The 18,280-nt window shown below is 34.1% G+C and overlaps 3 protein-coding genes and 1 long non-coding RNA gene across 8 annotated transcripts in view; 2 read left to right on the top strand and 2 right to left on the bottom strand.

Moving 5' to 3' along the window:
• The first annotated feature begins 306 nt into the window (after window positions 1-306).
• LOC114940862 (uncharacterized) lies at window positions 307-2,998 on the top strand. The gene is made up of 2 exons (XR_003821546.2): window positions 307-398; window positions 1,993-2,998. It is a non-coding gene; the product is annotated as an uncharacterized LOC114940862 (long non-coding RNA).
• On the bottom strand, window positions 659-7,181 carry LOC114940859 (oxaloacetate tautomerase FAHD2B, mitochondrial-like). Of its 3 annotated transcripts, XM_029315618.2 has the most exons (8): window positions 7,112-7,181; window positions 6,853-7,051; window positions 5,571-5,732; window positions 5,121-5,156; window positions 2,079-2,295; window positions 1,316-1,650; window positions 1,144-1,231; window positions 659-1,056 (listed from the first exon to the last, which is right to left on the bottom strand). In XM_029315618.2, exons 2-8 carry the CDS (start codon window positions 6,999-7,001, stop codon window positions 994-996), a joined length of 1,050 nt encoding a protein of 349 aa, XP_029171451.2. In that variant the 5' UTR covers window positions 7,002-7,051; window positions 7,112-7,181; the 3' UTR covers window positions 659-993. The 3 variants fall into 3 exon arrangements, with proteins under 3 accessions (XP_029171451.2, XP_029171450.2, XP_029171453.2); XM_029315617.2 differs by having other exon boundaries at window positions 6,853-7,141; XM_029315620.2 differs by lacking the exon at window positions 5,121-5,156 and having other exon boundaries at window positions 6,853-7,141.
• A 534-nt stretch (window positions 7,182-7,715) lies between these two features.
• On the bottom strand, window positions 7,716-9,869 carry mRpL35 (mitochondrial ribosomal protein L35). Its single transcript, XM_029315591.2, has 4 exons — window positions 9,530-9,869; window positions 8,437-8,596; window positions 8,165-8,305; window positions 7,716-8,022 (listed from the first exon to the last, which is right to left on the bottom strand). The coding sequence occupies exons 1-4, from the start codon at window positions 9,585-9,587 to the stop codon at window positions 7,791-7,793; spliced, it is 591 nt and encodes a 196-aa protein (XP_029171424.1). The 5' UTR covers window positions 9,588-9,869; the 3' UTR covers window positions 7,716-7,790.
• Mitofilin (inner membrane mitochondrial protein mitofilin) overlaps window positions 9,394-18,280 on the top strand; it is a 41,598-nt gene continuing 32,711 nt past the window's right edge. The window contains exons 1-9 of one of the 3 annotated variants that reach the window (XM_085488629.1): window positions 9,396-9,742; window positions 10,096-10,178; window positions 10,611-10,682; window positions 10,933-11,145; window positions 11,223-11,266; window positions 11,541-11,648; window positions 11,738-11,948; window positions 12,033-12,444; window positions 12,592-12,726. In XM_085488629.1, coding sequence (XP_085344755.1) covers window positions 9,698-9,742; window positions 10,096-10,178; window positions 10,611-10,682; window positions 10,933-11,145; window positions 11,223-11,266; window positions 11,541-11,648; window positions 11,738-11,948; window positions 12,033-12,444; window positions 12,592-12,726 — 1,323 coding nt within the window. In that variant the 5' untranslated portion in view covers window positions 9,396-9,697. Of the gene's footprint in view, window positions 9,743-10,095; window positions 10,179-10,610; window positions 10,683-10,932; window positions 11,146-11,222; window positions 11,267-11,540; window positions 11,649-11,737; window positions 11,949-12,032; window positions 12,445-12,591; window positions 12,727-18,280 lie in introns of all 3 variants that reach the window. The other 2 variants (XM_085488630.1, XM_085488631.1) reach the window with 2 other exon arrangements.

An 18,280-nucleotide genomic window follows, 5' to 3' on the forward strand; every position in this document is an offset into this window, starting at 1 on the left:
TCGACCCCCTGTTCTCTAAAAACATTTCTCGATTTATAAAGATATTTTAAAAAGTACATCAGAAGTCTAGTTATTTTACTTAAAATACCCACAGTTGAGCTGCGATCGGCGCCATCTTTGTTTCGCGAGGTGCATTAGGCACATGGAGACGCGCCTTGCAAGCAAGCGCGCCGATTGGACGGACGGGAGTCTCTTCGCCGCGTTAGCCAATCAGCGCGCGCGATGCGGGCCGCCTGGACTTTGACAGGTGGCAATGACAGCTAGCGAGATTCACGTCTTGCGTTTCTCTCTCTATGGTGTGTTTGATTCAAGTTCTGCGTTTGAATAAGTAAATTAGTGTACGTGCTGCGTGAATATTGAGTATGAAGATTAAGTTTTTACATGGTAATTTTTACATGGTAAATATTGAAACTATATTACATATATACATACACAATTAAATATTAGAAAGTATTCATTCTTAAACTTTCAAATTTTCTAAAAATAGTAAAAATTATTCATACATTGATATTATGTGTCAATTTTTATATTAAATTATTTCATAACAATTGAATATATAGAAATTTCACATGATTAAATTTAATATGCGTTTCATTGAAACATGTAAAACTATGAAAATTATGTGGATTGGATTGGATGAAATAAAGTAGACACACAGTAGAAACAATCTAATTTTAATTATATAAGTACGTAAAATATGTGTGACACATAGAAAATTAGCGTTGCCGTGTTATCAATATTGCTAGGCGTGTTTGTGCCCTGAGCGAAGAATGGCGATACTGTTATCTCTGGCATAAACATTTGCAATCGCGTTGAAATCGTTGACGTTCGAGTATGTATATATATATATATATATATATCTGATCCGGATCAGACACAGCTTTTGAGATGATCCAACGTCATCGCGGATATCGATACCCGAAAGAACATCCAGTCTTGTGAAAATCAAGAAGTTCTAATATCGCTTTCCAAAGGCATACTCGGTTTCGTAGATCAGATTACTTTGTTTCTCAAACGTCCCAGACTCTCGATCTCGGTTTCCAAAACGTCGCCACGCTGAAAGACAGTTTTTATTTATATAAAAATAATTTCAAATATTTATATTTATACATAATTTAACTTAATATTATTAGAATGACGTACCTGTAGATATTCTGGTGGCTTACGTGTGAATCCTACACCGGCCGGTGTGCCGGTAAGGATTACATCGCCTGGTAACAGTGTCATAAATCTAAAAGTTCGATCAATATCGTTAATACGTGTAGCTACAATCGCGTATTATTATTATTGATATGTTATTGACGAAAGTACGAACTGCGAAAGATAAATGACGATTTCGTGGGGCTTGAAGATAAGTTCGCTAGTGTTGCCGTCCTGCTTCAATTCACCATTCACCCATGTCCTCACAGATAGATTATTGATATCACATATCGCCTCTTTGGTAATGACCGCCGGACCCAGTGGACAGAACGTGTCCATCGCTTTGCCGAGCAGAAATTGACCGCCATTTCGGTTTGACTTTTGCCAATCACGCGCTGTTATATCCTGGGCTATTGTATAACCGAAGATACAATCCTCGACGTTCTCATTGCTGAGGCACTTACCTCTCTTGCCGATCACTATCGCCAACTCGGCCTCCCAATCGACTTTCTATAAATTAAAAAATAGATATTACACACTTTAATCAGATTCCCGGTACGTCATTCCTATACATAACATCATTTGTCACATTTTGCTTTACTTTAAAATTCTTCTATCAAAGACAAGTTACGTAATTAAGTAATTTGACGTGGCGGACACGTGGATATACAATTTCTAAGCGAGTCGACAAGACATTTAAGCTGCGAACCTCGCGAAGCTATCGTGTAAAAAAAATATCACAATAGTATCACACGTCTTTAAACGTGAATGGAATGAAAATGAAAGTGGAACATGGACATAAGGGAGGGGATCGTGACGTAATCTCGATAATCTAAAAATATATGGTTCCAGGCATAAGAAAATAGGCGAAGGGAATCATTGCAATTTCTTTCAAGGATAACCCGTGGCGAGGATTATCTCGTTTCATGTCGACTTACATCCGAGATCTGCGGCAGCAGGATGTTATCGCGTGGCCCGATGATGTTGCTGGGAAATTTGCTAAAGATTATCGGACTCTCCGGAGTCGGTACACCCTGCTCTTTACAATGACCGCTATAGTTGAGACCGATGCAGGCGAGTTTGTCCATTCGTGTAACTGGCGCCAAGAAGTTCACGTCATTCTCGGGTGTGATGCTCCGTCCCTCGGCGACTATTCTGTAACCATCGTCAGTCGAGTCAAGAATAGACCTTGAAATCGTTTCATGAAAGTTAATCAACTCGCACGCGAGGTGAACTCTAGCTAATTAAGTATATTTTTCTTTTTTCTTTTTTGCGCGATAAAAGTATAGATCCTTACGATAGAATTTTACGATGTTAGAAAAAACAAATACGATCGTATGCAGAAATACGGTAGAAGATACAAAGGAAAACATTTTTTTAATATATTTGCAGGCACACAAATTTGCTTGCATTTTCTTTTTTGTAAGTTTGTTATTGCCCAATAATAGGCAACATGCGGTTTTATGTGCGCTTAACAAACGAATTTTTAGAGAAAAAGTGAAGACTCACAATAGTAAGCCGTATAACAGCACCAGTTTAAAGCTTTTGCAGTTAATTTTTTTCGTCATTAATTTTGTATTGTTGATCGATAAAGCACGAGCTTGCGGTTTGCGTATTTGTCGTAGCTTATCATTTCCGATAAATTGTGTTATTCTGGTCAATCCCAACATGCGCGTGATAGATTTTTTTACAAATGTGTTTCTTGCCGATTAATCTGCTCATGGTCAAAATTACATAACAGAAACGTTGCGTGTGGTTTTAAGTTTTCGTAAAATATGACGTGTTGTGACGTGTTGTATGAGTAATATTTCTCATTTAACTGAAGTATTTACATAGTTAATATATCATGTACAGATTCTATTGTTGAAATCATTTTCCTTCAATTTTTCTTAATATATGTGTAAAAATAATCAGTTCGAGATAATTAAGCGTATGCATACAGTGTTTAATATAAAGGCATCGCATTTTAACACTAATGATAATAATACAATATTTTTTGCCTCTGTTTTTTTTCTATGTGTTTTTTCAATTTACTTTTTAAAAGATTATTATAATCTTAAATCTCTTTATGGAAATTTGAGAGAGAAAGTTCTGAGGAAAATTTGATTGACGCAAAAAATAAATATAGAAAAGTTTAATTTACAAATGTAATAATGTGTACACGATTTTTTAACGATTTATTAGCCTTTATAATTTGTAACCAGTAATTCAGGAAAATTATACAGCTCGTCATATAATGTATATTGCAAAACAACAGCTTTTGCAAAGCTTATTACATTATTATAACATTACTTATGGAAAATATAACATATGCGATTTTCTAGTAAAAATAAATTTTATCTATTATATAGATAAAATAGAATTTCTTGCACAGAAATGCCATGCTTGCATGTGACGCGCGCAAACTACGACTTCTACAAATAACAAAAGCGATATTGCATAAGTCAGCAAATTAATTAGCATTTTTATCGTTTGTCCTAGTTGCATTGATCGCTAAATATCATCGCAACTATTAAATTAAAAGTAAAAAATAAAATCACAATCATTAATTTTTTTTAAAATGGTAGTTTGTATAAAAATAAACAATTATAAATGCTGCTCCATTCAGAGCTATTGTTTTCACCAACAATTTTTTAACCGTACCAAAGAAAACTTGAAAGTTCGCCAATTGGCAGGGAGACAAGGTCTTATAATATTATAAGTGTGCATCTATCAAGAATAGGTTGCAAATTGAAATAAGAATCAATTTTTCAAAGATACGATACGTTCTGAAAAAATTCAAAAGTTACAGTGGCACATAGTTAGAACGAGATAACAGATCCAATCGATAAAGACGGTGGTTTGCAAGACTTAAACCGAGATCGATAAATCCAAACACAGTAGAAAACATGCAATGCATAATAATAATTTATAAAACGCCACGTGGCGACGCGCGTGACACATAGCAATTTTCTACTAATGATCGAAAATAATCCGTACACACACTTATGTGTAGGATTATTCGTCACGAAAGATATGTCTGGTTCTTCAATCGTTATATTAAATTGGAGATGTGCAAATTGGTAACGAGATTCGAGTGAATCAATTTTAAATCGATTTTTTCATTCGATTGTCATTTACGGTTTAATATTCGATTACGTTTAAATTCAATCCATTAATGGGTTTTCCCCGTTAATAAATTAAATCGAAATCGCAAATAGAGTGACTGTCAAATGATTGATATAATACAATAGCTATCTGATTTACGTGCGATTAAAATTTCGTTATTGCGTAAAATGTTAATTACATTGTAGCATTACACTGTGATTACACATTCAAGTATTTCAGAGCTAACTCTCGTAATCATAAGCGTTTCTTCGAATAGAAACTAATTATGCACATTATCCGTCTAGGATAAATGATGACAGCTTACTTGAACACTTTAAATATATCTTTAAATATTCATACACTGAAAAACAATTTATTGAATTCGAATAAATATTTATTTCAATAACCAATAAAATAAATAATTTATTTGAAAATAATAATATTGATTGATATGAAAAATATTTATTAGATATAAGAAAATCCTTTTCAAAACTAATAATATGTGTTTCAAGTAAATGATTTATTAGACATTATTGAAATAAGTATTTATTAATTTAATAATTTTTTTTCAGTGTAGCATCTTCATTATGCAAATAATTTATCTAAATATTTGCTTAAAGAAAATGAACATTATACTTACAATGAAAAATTAAATTAAAATAAAAAGTGAGTGAATTTTGATGAAGCTAATTCGAGAGCAGGATAAATATAGTTTAATTAATCTAACGAAGATGCGGCTTTTGATATATTTCAATCGAAAAGGGATAATCACATGTATGTGTATGTAAATGTGAGTGTATGTACACATAAATATGTACATATTACTATACGGGAGAAACAAGGGACATAACTACTTATTTATGTCACATGAATTGAATGACCAAAGCACCAACCTTTCTACTGTCTTCCTTAGGTCGATATCGTCTTCCCTAGTGAAACAAATGTTCACGATAAGATCAAGTAATCTTTATCTTTTCGCATTACATCTGTTTATTACTATACTATTACAGTATAAGATAAAAGAAAAGCTTGCGAAATAATTCAGACAAGTTAAAGTCCTAATTATTTTTTAATGCTAATTTCAGTATTAGAAATGAGCGTAACGTGATTATTTCGTCACTTATACTCTAAATCGGTTTGGTTAGCATAATTTGTATTATAATTCCGAGTAATAAAAAAAACTGGCTATCTGGTGTCATGATTATAAATCACAGCGAACAGTAAATATTTTCAATACAGATGCATGAACTCTCGCTTATCTTTCGCGCGTAGACATATTTGTAATGTGACTCTCATATACGAAGGCCCCAGGTCTCTCACAGCTGTTCAAATCGCTCTCCTACCTTTTAGCCTTCTTGAGAAGGTCGTCGCCGCCCTCGAGAAATTTTTTTAGCGAGTTCGGGATCCTGGAGTCGACCGCTGACACGGCGATGATGTCGCCTCCCTGTTTCAGCTGGACCCCGAGATGCTGGGGGCCCCCGTTTTTGTTTGTGAATTGAACGAACCTGCGAAAATATCGTATCGTAAATCGTAATCAACCTGTTATCGCAATAAAAAATCGCGATAGGCGCGGTTAATAAGGATTAATAAAATCAGTCGAGTTATGTATAATCTACTTTCTAAATATTATATATACGTGTTTTTGTAACTCTGTTATTTCCACTAAAGCAGACAGTTAGCATACAGAAATGATGTAAAATGTAAAGAAATTGTCTACAATATAACATTTATTATCATTTATTATCAGTATGCATAAATCAGAATTCTTTTTTATGCATATTTTTGGACTTATACGCGTTCTGATTAAAAAAAAACATTTAATAATTATCTGCTATCCAAGAAATAATTCTCATAATATTCTTTTTGTCATATATTTTATTTTATAAAAATTTTATTTATCTTTTTGATAAATTTTGACATACAACTGTTTTCTTATATCGTAAAACATTGCTATATCAATCAGAAAAAAATAAAAATAATTCACTTAACATTAGCATGTCCTTACGTATGTATGTATTGTGTATAGAAAAGTTTTTCAAAATACATATGTAAATTAATAACCGTTGAGACACAAAAGTCGAAACTATTAGATATATTATTACGTGCTAAAAAAATATTTTTAAATTATTAAAAAATTATTAAGATATAATTATTAAAATATTAGTATTAAAAAAATTAACAGGCTCAATCTGATTTTCGATAAATTTAAATGACATTCTCGCATCTCGACAATGAATTCTTTAAGGCTTTTAATTATGACTTGAACAACTAATTAAAATGCAATAAAAAAAACAATAAAGTACAAGTTTTCATCCTAAATATAAGTTATATGAAAAAAATACTAAATAATATTACATTTATTCTGACTTTATATAATCGAACAAATAATCAACCAAGAGTCGAATTGTACACAATAAAAGCCCAAAAATTGTTCTCAAAAAATGATATGTCTAACGTCGGCAGCAAAAGTTTCGAGGAACATCTATTACCTTAGTGAAACTTGTTATTGATGGACACCGTATTGCGTTTTTTTGCGTACATATATATATATAAAGATTCGGCGGTAAAATAATAGCCCGACACAAATGTTACGACATTGAAATCGTGGGTGGGGATTATGCTTACCTCATATCGAGCGCGCGACTCGTGGTAAAATTTCTGCTGCTGGCGACGACGATTGCGAGATTCAGGTTATCCTGGGTTTTCTTCCCGCACGAATTGCTGAATGCCAGACACGTTCTGCCGAGCAGTCGCAGCTTTCCGCGATAAGTCATCTTTATTTATTATCGCGTTATCGCCGCTTGGAGTAAAAATACGCAGTCACCTGATAACGAAAGACGAGCAAAAAGTCATACGATCACAATGGTTTCAACAAGATACGCACCTCGCGAAGGACAAATCGCGACTAACAGGCATCTACTCCGTAGCTCTCTCGAACACCTCGTAGTGGCGACTGTCTACGTGACGTTTGGTTAGGTTGGGTTAGGTTATATAATTCCGCTTTCAAAAGTGAGTGTTGATCAATGCAATTTCGGCGGATTAGAGAAGAGGATAAAAATACAAGAAATAAAAGTGATAAAAGTATGTATTTCATGAACAGAATGTAATATATATTTCATGAAATATTGAACGTGACATATTGTGATATCTCTTATCATTTTGCAGCGACATCAAAAAATCGAATTAAAAAAACTCCGACATCTGCTGCGAGAAATGAATCACATATATCTTGGATATTGACATTTTGCACTCTAATTAAAAGTACTTGTAAACTTTTAATAGAATCTGTGAAAACAGTATTTCACGTATCTTAATCAATTATTTTTGCAAAGATTAATAGAATCCATGTTTATAAGTTTTAATTAGTTTACAATACTTATATGCGATTTTGTCAATATTTAATCTATACTAATTTTAAGTGCATAGTAGAATATAATTAATTAAAAAATATTTATTATATATATCATTAAAGAAATGCAATTTACAACTTACAATTAGATTACATTTTTATTACTATTTCAATCTGCACTTACAATTACATAATAATTAATATATAGAAATAATTAAGGAAGTGGTCTTTTTCGAGTGAAAATAAATTCTTCTCGATTATGATACGGTTCATATGGATCGTCAACATAATAATGTCGTCTACGCCAATATTTGGTTACCATTTTGTCTAGCATTGTGCACTGCGTGGCATTGCAGAATACATGCTGTTGCAATCTCTTCCTTCTGTCGTACGTTTTCCTCCACAGATGCTTCTTTCGACCAGTTCTTGTTCTAATCCAGATACCCCTGTAATATTTTATCGTGTTATTTATGTATATTAATTCAAATTTATTTTGTTTCTAGTTTACTATATGTTTATCAGGCATTTTAATATAAGCAATACTTTTTTCAGGATTATTGTAATCACTAAATATCCATGAAATCTTACCAGTGTAATCTATAAAAACGTTTTAGGACTGTCTTTACTGTTTTTCGTTTTCCTTTTTTCATAGAAAACTTGATTAGTGTTCTTACTGGTACATTAATAGGGTCTGTTGGCAATGCTAGACGATTTTCTGTTATTGCATTACTGAAAAAGATATTATTTTTGTTATATAAATGTTTGCACGATATTATATTATTTCACATAGAAATCATTCTATTCTTGTAAAAAACATTATATTCTAGCACATGAATTACTTTAGCAATATTATACATTACTTTAATAATGATTTATGTTGCACTGGATTAGTAGTAGTCCAGTTTTGGACAGCGATTGATAATGCTCCAAAGTTTCTCTGCTGTGTAGAATTGAAAATGAGATTACATTTTGAAGCAACAGAACTTGTCACATTAATATTTGTTGCTCTCGCTGCAATTCCTGAAACAACAAAGTAAAACATGTGCTTATAGGATATATTTGTAAAAATCTTTTCATATTTTTTATCTTTATATTTTAATTAAAAAATTTTTTTTTAAATATTTTTCTGAGATATATATAAATACTTTATCTGTTACAGATCTTTTCACACAATTCACACACATTTATCAAATGCAATTAACTGCAATATTAGAATAAACAAATAAATTAAATAATTAAATTTTTTCTTTTTATATTTTTCTGAGATATATATATATATATATATAAATATTGTATCTGTTAGGTATCTTTTCAAACATAATTCACACACATTTATCAAATGCAATTAACTGCAGTACTAAAATAAACAAATAAATTAAATAATGAAATTGATTTTTTCTTTATATTTTTCTGAGATATATATAAATACTTTATCTGTTACAGATCTTTTCACACAATTCACACACATTTATCAAATACAATTAACTGCAGTATTAGAATAAACAAATAAATTAAATAATGAAATTGATTTTTTCTTTATATTTTTCTGAGATATATATAAATACTTTATCTGTTACAGATCTTTTCACACACATTTATCAAATGTAATTAACTGCAATACTAGAATAAACAAATAAATTAAATAATTAAATAGATTGAAAATAAAAAAATCTCGATCGTTCGAGATGAAAACTTCAAACTCGAAAATATCGCGTTCAAATCTGCGCGCCACGTTTCGGATTCCGCGCTGTTCCCTGCGTCAGTCGCACGTGTCATGGCGGACGTCGCGAGACGGCGGACCTAACCTCTCAACGTCGCGCTCTCGTCGTTCTCGTCGCGACAGATCGCGAAATCGGCGACGAACGAACAGTGCCGCGCGAAATCACGATTCGACAGATCCCCGGCACGCGTTCCCCGATCGCGGAATCGGTCGCGAAACGCGCGTTTACCCACCTCGCAGCGTCGCGCTCACGACACGCAACATTCTTCTTTTCGGTTCGCGCAGTTCCATCCGATCCGGCGTGCGACGTGACGTGACGTCACGTCACTGACGTGACCAGCTGTTTTGTGCCGTCGTCCCTTTCTCCCCCACTGGGCTGCCCGAAACCGGCCACTCGAAAGATGCTCCGAATTGGATTAAAATTTCCGTGCAACGGTCTAACTCGGGTACGTAGAAACGAGTTTCGCGAGTGAGACGTCGAATTATCTGTTTCCGAGGGATAAACACGAGGAAAGGTGAAAAAACGTCGCCCGCGACGACGGGAGTCCGAGCAGTGTCGCGCGCGACGTGCATCGCTCCGACGATTCTTTCCTCCTTCGTCGGCTGTCGCGGACCCGGCGACGAGACTCGCGGATGGATCTGTGACAAGATCCTCTTCGAGGATCGGTGACAGATAAAATCTCGTCGCCGCGAACTCGCGATTTCGCGCGTCTCGCGCGCGTGACGAAGATGGCACGATTACGAAGATCTTACATAATTTCGGAAGCACTTGATTGACCGTTCGTCGTTGCTGTTTCAGATCAAGAAACACGGCTGCTCCAGATTGCAATTGACGGCCAGGTATCATGAGCGAACGCGCGTCAAATACGAACCGGACGGGAGGTGAGTTCCCGGCGAGAATTCTCATTGACGGATTGTCAACGCTTGTCAAAAGTGTCATTTCGGTATTAAGATTGCATTCGCATTTCGTATCAGCTTTGAAATGCGACGGGCTTTACTTGGTTCTATTTTTTATTTACGAGTGTGATTTCGCGCGTTAAATCGTAAATCGCGGTGAGGTTATGTTTGAGCATGTGAGCATTCTCTAGTGAATAAAAATAATATAGTGATAAATAGTAGTAAGAACTTTATAAACGTGTGTATGTCGGAAAAAATATTTACGCGCTTTTCTTACTGTATTCAAATGACTTGGAATTACATAGTTATCGATTGCATGAAATTTTCATTTTTGACAAGCAATATAAATATTTTTATTTAATAATTTGTTTTAAATAATTGTGTATTGTTTAATTTATTTTATTATATTTTTTTTAGATTGCGCAAGGATGTCAGACTTATGTCCAGGTTTGCTGGACCCAAGTCCTATTCGACCACACCGCCAAAAAGGTACACAAAATATAAACTAAAAATATTTAGTATGCTAAAGAAATATAATTATATATTATATATTATATAAGAAATATAATTATATATTATATATTATATATTATTATATTTTTAGTGAATTAATGCATGTTTCAATTACTTTCCCATTATTTGTGTTGACTGTTTATATAATTTTGGCTGTGTACTATATTATAAGAGAGAAGATAAACTGATTTGGATAAAAAATAATTATGCTTTTGGTTTGTAATAGTGAGAAGAGTCGAGGATCAGGAACGCTGATAACTTTAGGAGCTGTAACAATAGGTACCTTAGGAATATTAACGTATGTAAAGCAAAATCCAGAAACTCGAGCTACTCTTGAAGGATGGATTCCTGGCACGGACAAAACTATTCGGATTATTTTTCAAGAAGATTCCAACTACTTCGACTTTGTACTTACATTCTTCAAAACATTGAAACAGACGTAATAAAATATAATATATACTATAATGTTTAAAATTGTTAATAATTATTGGTTTTTAAAATAAATATTTTTTACAGAATACTGGACTTGTTCATCCAGGAAACATCAAAACCAGAACCAGGTCAGAAAAGATTAAATCACACAAAACTTATAGAATACATACGTGAGTCCTATCCCTAATTCCTAATTTCTTTAATCCTATTTTCGTGCTTTATTCTTTTTTTTATCTTTATTCCTTTGTAATAACCTAACTCCTATCTATAATTTTTTATATTACAAAATTCAATATAATAGAATTAGATATAATACATAGAGCATAATTAATTACTAAATCGTACATATATGTTAAAATAATATTCCCACTAATCCTTGACAATCGTATATGTGTACTGTAGCACCCAAGCCAGTTTTTAAACCATTGGTCGAGAAGAAAGAAGCGCCTATTAACGAGAACTATGCCGAAATTCGTGTTAGTAAAGAGAAGGGTGAAAAAGTAGACGTTGGTACGTTTGCATATTTTTCGAAATTATTTCGCATATGAAGCATTTCTATACAGATTATTAAATTGTAATTGTATTTTGTTTTTTTACAGTGGTTGAAAAACCAACACCCCCTTCCAAAAATGTACCCAAAGAGTTGATGCCGCAAAATCTTGTCGAATTAGAAACGTACTGCGGCGAAGCAGCTACTAAAGCTATCGCGGCTTATCATAAGGCGGTGGACGCACTTAAAAATTACAATCAGGATGTTGTCAAAGTGATCGAGAGTACTGGCAGTACAATAAGCGGAAACGTTTGGCAAAGGTGATCATCGTTATGCTTATGTAATCGTTTCACGCCTCATCTTTGTATCGATTATATAATCAGATTTACTTTGTGATTTTGCAGGTTGAAAGAGGCAACGGAAAAGAGGAAAGAGCTGGTACAGCAAGCAGAGGAGCACGCGAAAGACGCGTTAAATTCGCTCAAGCGCATGTACAATTTAATTGATGAATCCGTGCTCGAAGCACCCGCACACATGAAAACAGCCGCGAGGCGAAACGTTAGAAAAATTATGGACGATGTGGACGAGGCGAAAAAGAAATACACCGAAGAGCTGCAGAATAGTAATCTTGCCGAGCGTTACTGGCAGCAAATTAAAACGGCGCGGGAAGATTTTAACGAAGAATTGCAAATTCTGTTCCCCAATATAAATATTCATGACAAGAAATTATCTGTCAGCGAAGGAGCCTTCGATTTATTCGTTTTACATATGTATCATAAAGTTAACAACTTGCAGAAGGAGCTGGAGAAGCTAAGGGTACGTTGTCAATATTTTTTTTATGGAAATCTTTCATGGCTTGTAAATACATACATATCTTTAAAATTCTCATATTATTAAAGCGCCATTTTTATATGAGATTAATATTATCAACAGTATTTTCATAAGATAATTATTTGATTGCAGACAGTCAGCGAAACTAAAGTGAAAGCGGCATTGAGAGCGGCGGGTGAAGATGCGACTCAAGAAAAGTTGGATGCGTTGATCGTTCTCGCAGTCGAGCAGGAGAGACTCGAGCTCGAAGACAAACACGCGAAAAAGGTAGGAAAATTTTTCCCCGTGTTTTAAATTCTCTTTATCGGTTTTTATATATGTACACGGAAAAAAATCAACTATCATAACTATTATAGCTAAATTTGAGCTATCCCTTTATTAAATATGAAATTTAGTTATCATGCCTAAAGTTTAGCTATGATAGCTAATATTTTTAGCTATATTATTCTCCGTTAAACTATAGCGAAAAAATATTAGTTATCATAGTTATAAAATTTAGGCATGATAACTAAAATTCAAATTGCAATATAAGGACAGCTAAAATTTAGCTATAAAAATTAATTTGTTTTTGTGTATAAATCATAAATATATAGATCTATAGAAGAATATTAAATTTTTAAATTTAAGAACGTTTTAAAATAAGTTTTATATACACGCGACGCGTTTTATCGCATTTCTGCTTATATGAATTCTGCAAAAAAAGTACTGCAAAATCAATGTATTCGGGAGATACGATCAGAAACGACTTTAAAGCGTGATGTTTGTTGTGATGCGAATCGTTCATTGATGTCCGCGTGCTTTCACGCTTCCGTTTTTTTCTGATATACATAAATGTGAATAGAGGTAAGCTTGAGCATCATTATGTCACAATGTTGCCCTAATGTCATGAGTTTGCGCATTCATGCGTCGAGAAGTTCAACTCTGCCATTACGATATGCAGAGAGGCACATGAATTAAAAGAGGGAATAACGCAGGGTGCTTTTATTATTAAATCGTTCTTCGCGACGATAATGATGTATGTAATTGAGAGATGACAATTTATTCTGCGGAAAAAAGCAAAAAAAAAAAAAAGAAAAAATGATAAAGGAGGGACAGTTAAAAACTCACCTCGGTGGGAATTGAAAGTGCTTGAGTTGTAAGGTGAAAAAATAGAGATCGCGGTGATAAAACAGACCTTCATTAAAAAGCGTCGGAAAATAACGGAAAAAAGAAAGTAACAACGGGTGAAAATGATTCGTAGCCGCTTTAATACCTTTTTAAGACTCTCTCGAGCCGGTTGCATCGCGCATAAAATAATATTTGGGTGTCATTTAGCAAAGGAATAAGGTATTGCATTTTGTAAAATTCTGCCGCTTTTTTCCCAGGATTTTTTTCAACAATCCTTTGTCACATCCTTCTTTTAAACTCGCGCATATGCGAATTTTGCGAATCAAACGAGACTGGATCGATTTCCGAGGGAGAAATCGCGTTCGGATCAGATCGGCGCGTTACATTTTACTTGCATATGAATTTTTAAATAAAAAATACATATATATGTATATATAATGCGATATATCCGAATGCGGCACGGTCTCTTGGGCGCAGCGCAGCCTGCAGCCTCCCTTCGGCCGTTTTATTTATTTCCATTTGGCCGGACGCCAATATTTCGACGGCAGCTCGGCAATATTATTCCCTTAGAGTAGCCACCGTATGCCACCGGCGAGGTATTCGTCGAGGAACCATTATGACTTAGTGTCCTCATAGTTGTCCGACAGCTCTTTTCCGGGCCCCTTTTCTTTATATTCCTGTCGTCCTTCTCTCTCTCTCTCTTTTAGGCGGAATATAAATCTTGTCGGATCGATCCAACGCGGCGAGGACGACCTTTTGTTCTCGTTTCAGGACGGGAACAGCGGTGTCCTCTAATTGCTATTTGTCTACGAGCTTCCGGTACCGCTCGTTAATGTCCGGCCGAATATTTCACCGTTAATGCATCGTGGACGGGCGTCGCTCGTGGCGATATCCCTGTGTCATCCATTAAATTACATATATGAGAGTGGAATTAATTAATGGAAATCATTGTATAATTTGTTCATTTGTTGTCGCTAACAAACGACCGTTCATTTCGCGACACGACAATCGATATATGGATCACCGAGGAGGAGGCGGATAATAAAAGCGACGAAAGTGTCGTCATCGTCCTATAATCATAGATGAGACGGTGAATCACGAATCACTTACGGTGATGCTCTCTTGCGTGATTTAATTAACGTAATTTTGTCACGAAAAAACAACTGCTTGTCCCCGTTTACTCGAACGACTTCGAATGTTTTCGCCCCGAAAGTCGAGACGCGAAGTTGCGCTGCAAATTATCGGGAAAAATGGTAAAAAGAGTTAACATTTCAGAATCAACTCGGAAAAAATTTATTATTATTATTGTTGATTTTATCCGAAGAGAGAAAGAGAGAGAGAGAGACCGGTTTGTAGCCACGTTGCAAAAATTTTTCGAGTGGAAACGAATAGAAGCTATACGGTGACAATTATTAGTTCCTTTTAAGAAAGTTTTTTTTACAGTTTTTTGCAATTTGTATAATTATAATTAATAGTTACTTCTCAGAATTTTTTTCTTTCGAATAGATACACAGAGAGATCTTTACTTAGAATTTAAATCCTGAAAATTATGGTAATTATAAGGTAATATAATATTGGAAGAATTTTATAAGAGTTTTTCTGATTAATATATTTACCAGATTTAATAGAAAATATTAATATGTACATAGTAAATTTTACTATGTATATGCACTGAAAAAAAATTATTTCAATACTGCCTAATAAATCATTTATTTGAAATAAATATTTACTTGCTTTGAAAAGGATTTTCTTATATTAAAATAAATATTTTTCACATGAAATCAATAATATTAGTTTCAAATACATGATTCATTAGGCAGTATTGAAATAAATATTTATTCGAAATTAATCAATTTCTTTTTCAGAGTAGTAAAATTAGTCGAACATAATTTACATCTTATTGTGATAGATATTAATTTTTTTTATTGTGGTAAATATTTAATCAGAGAAACTTTAAAATTCTTACAATACCATATTCCATGATTATCATGATTTTTAGGGTGAATTTTAAGAGAAAATTCTTCTCTGTGTATATATATATATATGTATATAAAGTAAATATATTAAGGTATATATATACTAAGGTAAATTCTAAGAGGAAATTCTTCTCTGTGTATATATATATATATATATATATATATATATATATATATATATGTATATATATCTTATAAATATAAAAAAATGATAAAAATTAATAACACGGTTATTGTTTGTTGTGCGTTCGTAATGAATAAATGAAATTTCGTGTAAAAGTCATAAAAGAGTAGTAAGAATACACAACGTATTCCCATACGATCCGTATGGAGGAGAGCTTGAAAAATTCAAGGTTCCTTATCTGCAGCCGCCGTTTGGGATTTCAGCCGTGGCCTGGTCGCGAGGTATCTTTATGGCAGTACACCTGAAAGTTATTTACCGCGACAGACGTGAATTATCGATGAAACTTTTTACCGCGATTTGTTTTATCCCGCTCGTGAGCGAGCGAACGAGCGAGCGAAGCTTATCTTCTTTCTTCCCATCGTGGGAAGAAAGGCGAATCGCGAGAGAAACTCAGTCCGATCCATTTTCTATGTAGCTTTTAAAGCTCATCGCTTTACCAAAGTATCGCCGATAATATAATTTTACGAAGCGCGAAACAATCGACCATACGATACACATTACGCAATTAAAATTTACGGTACAGAAGTTATTTGTACTAAGAGCTTTTGCACACAAAAGTTAATAAATTTAATTTAATTTAATGGAGTTGGTTTTTGTAAAAAGAATACCCACTAATTTTGTTCTCAGTGGATAAAATGACTCGTATATTAATTCAAGCTCTGCGGAGAGAAACCACTCCGTGTTGCTTTAATATATCCTCTAAAATTCCAATATTCTCTCTATATTTAATATTTTCCTCTTGTTTTTTATAAATACGGAATGCGCGCGCAAGTTTAAAATCCTCGGGAATCCTTTCCGACATGCGGTTCTCCAGAATACTCGGACGAGCGTTTAGCGCACGTGCTCGACAGTCGTATATCTGCTTTTAAACGGAAGTACCCTGGTCGGTAGGAAAAATATTACACGACGTGTACAGGGCGACTAAATCGGCCTCGCGGAACGAACAGGCGTTAAATATTAAGGCGCGATGTACTTTCCTGTAAATCGAGAAATTCTTTGCATTAACGCCAACGTGATGCAATCGATCACGTGGTTTCCTTTCTGGAACATTGATTTTTCCTGTTTACACCCATGAATCACGTGGATAAGTAGCGTTCCCATTCTTTCTCTCTGTATCCGAGATTCCGAAATAATTTAAAGACGAAGTGTCGTAGCTAATTTTCAAGGAATCTTTATTGAGATAAAATATTTTAAAAATCTTCAATCTTGAACGACAAATTTTGTGAGAATTTTTTCTTGAAAAAAATATCGTGCGTAGGATGTCATTTGTGTCATAGAATTTCTTAATCCGACATTATAAATATGGGAATTAAATCACGAATTGAAATTGAATAAGAAGTAAAATTTGATTGAATATGAACAATAAGATTATTTTTCTTCGTTTAACTGCATTCGAAAAGTTTAGTGAAAAGCCCTTCATTTCCAATAGGGAACTATCGATTTTCGATTGGCAAAGTATTACAACTCTAAAACTATTCGTGCTTTAGCATTTTATTTGAGGACGCGCGTTTAAGAAGGAACTTATAACTTATTGCAAGATACATGTTTCTGTCAAAGGAATAATATTTTTATCGAAACGGCCGAAAAGTTGAGACTCATTATCGTAAAGTCTAGTCTAAATCTCGTGACTTGAAAAAAATATACGTAAATCATACAGTTCCATTTGAATCTTCTCTCGTATGTATGACTTGCCGTCAACGCAAAATAAAAGTGATGGAAACGAAGGACTTTTCCCTGCTCTATCTATCTCACACGAAGAAAAAAAAGCTGCGAACGAAATTCTATCGAAATCTCATCGAAATATATATTAAAAAAATTTTTGATTACTCGTAAAAATTTCACGGATTCTTTATTACTGTCATTTTTCTTGTAAGTACGAAAGAATCGATCACGATTTCGTCGTGAAAGAAAAAAGGCGAGGCGGATCTTTCCATCCGTTCTCGTCGATTATCAAACCGAGCACGGCGTAATCGTTGAACGCAGACGCGAACTTTACGAGTTCCTGTTCACGACATTTAGAAAAAGCTCCAAGTTTTTCCATCGGCAAACTTTCGATCGGTCGACGAAGTCGGCGAGGCGCGATCTGTGCGCGCGCGAGTTAATAGCCTCAAATACGTTTTCCTTTCTTTCGGGAAGGGATTTTCACCGTCGCACGTTGGTCGCGATCCCTAGGTAGATCGCTGTACAAATTGTCGTCATTAAATTAGTTGCGCAACCCCGAGAAGAACCGTCGCGATTTTGTTCGTCGAATTCGTCTTCGCGAGAGATAAACGCGAGAACCGAACGGAATTCGTTATCGTCAGCATTCGAAGGAGAGCAAGCGAGGGAAAGATAAATGCCACGTACGAAAAGGCACGGAATTACATTGTTTAAAAAAATATTTTACACGTTTTAAGTCGCACAAGAAAAACGCGCCAATATACCATATACCATTCATTCTTGTTTTTTGACGAAACTGAAAAATTGTTTGATTAATTAATATATACATATGTACACAGAGAGAATTTTTTCTTACACTGAAACAAAATTTATTCAATGAATTTGAATGCATTTA

The sequence above is a fragment of the Nylanderia fulva genome, unplaced genomic scaffold, assembly GCF_048542155.1.
Source record: "Nylanderia fulva isolate GAGA-0341 unplaced genomic scaffold, ASM4854215v1 Scaffold7, whole genome shotgun sequence".
Lineage (NCBI taxonomy): Eukaryota > Metazoa > Arthropoda > Insecta > Hymenoptera > Formicidae > Nylanderia > Nylanderia fulva.

What these genes read in the sequence shown, in the direction of transcription:
- LOC114940859 (XM_029315618.2), bottom strand. Translation starts at nt 7,001, where the DNA reads ATGACTTATCGCGGAAAGCTGCGACTGCTCGGCAGAACGTGTCTGGCA. An exon ending in CTTCTCAAGAAGGCTAAAAG is followed by an intron (nt 5,157 to 5,570) that starts GTAGGAGAGCGA and finishes TTGTTTCACTAG; the next exon opens with GGAAGACGATATCGACCTAA. An exon ending in TGCTGCCGCAGATCTCGGAT is followed by an intron (nt 1,651 to 2,078) that starts GTAAGTCGACAT and finishes TTTAATTTATAG; the next exon opens with AAAGTCGATTGGGAGGCCGA.
- mRpL35 (XM_029315591.2), bottom strand. Translation starts at nt 9,587, where the DNA reads ATGGAACTGCGCGAACCGAAAAGAAGAATGTTGCGTGTCGTGAGCGCG. An exon ending in CAACATAAATCATTATTAAA is followed by an intron (nt 8,306 to 8,436) that starts GTAATGTATAAT and finishes TATCTTTTTCAG; the next exon opens with TAATGCAATAACAGAAAATC. An exon ending in CGTTTTTATAGATTACACTG is followed by an intron (nt 8,023 to 8,164) that starts GTAAGATTTCAT and finishes AAAATATTACAG; the next exon opens with GGGTATCTGGATTAGAACAA.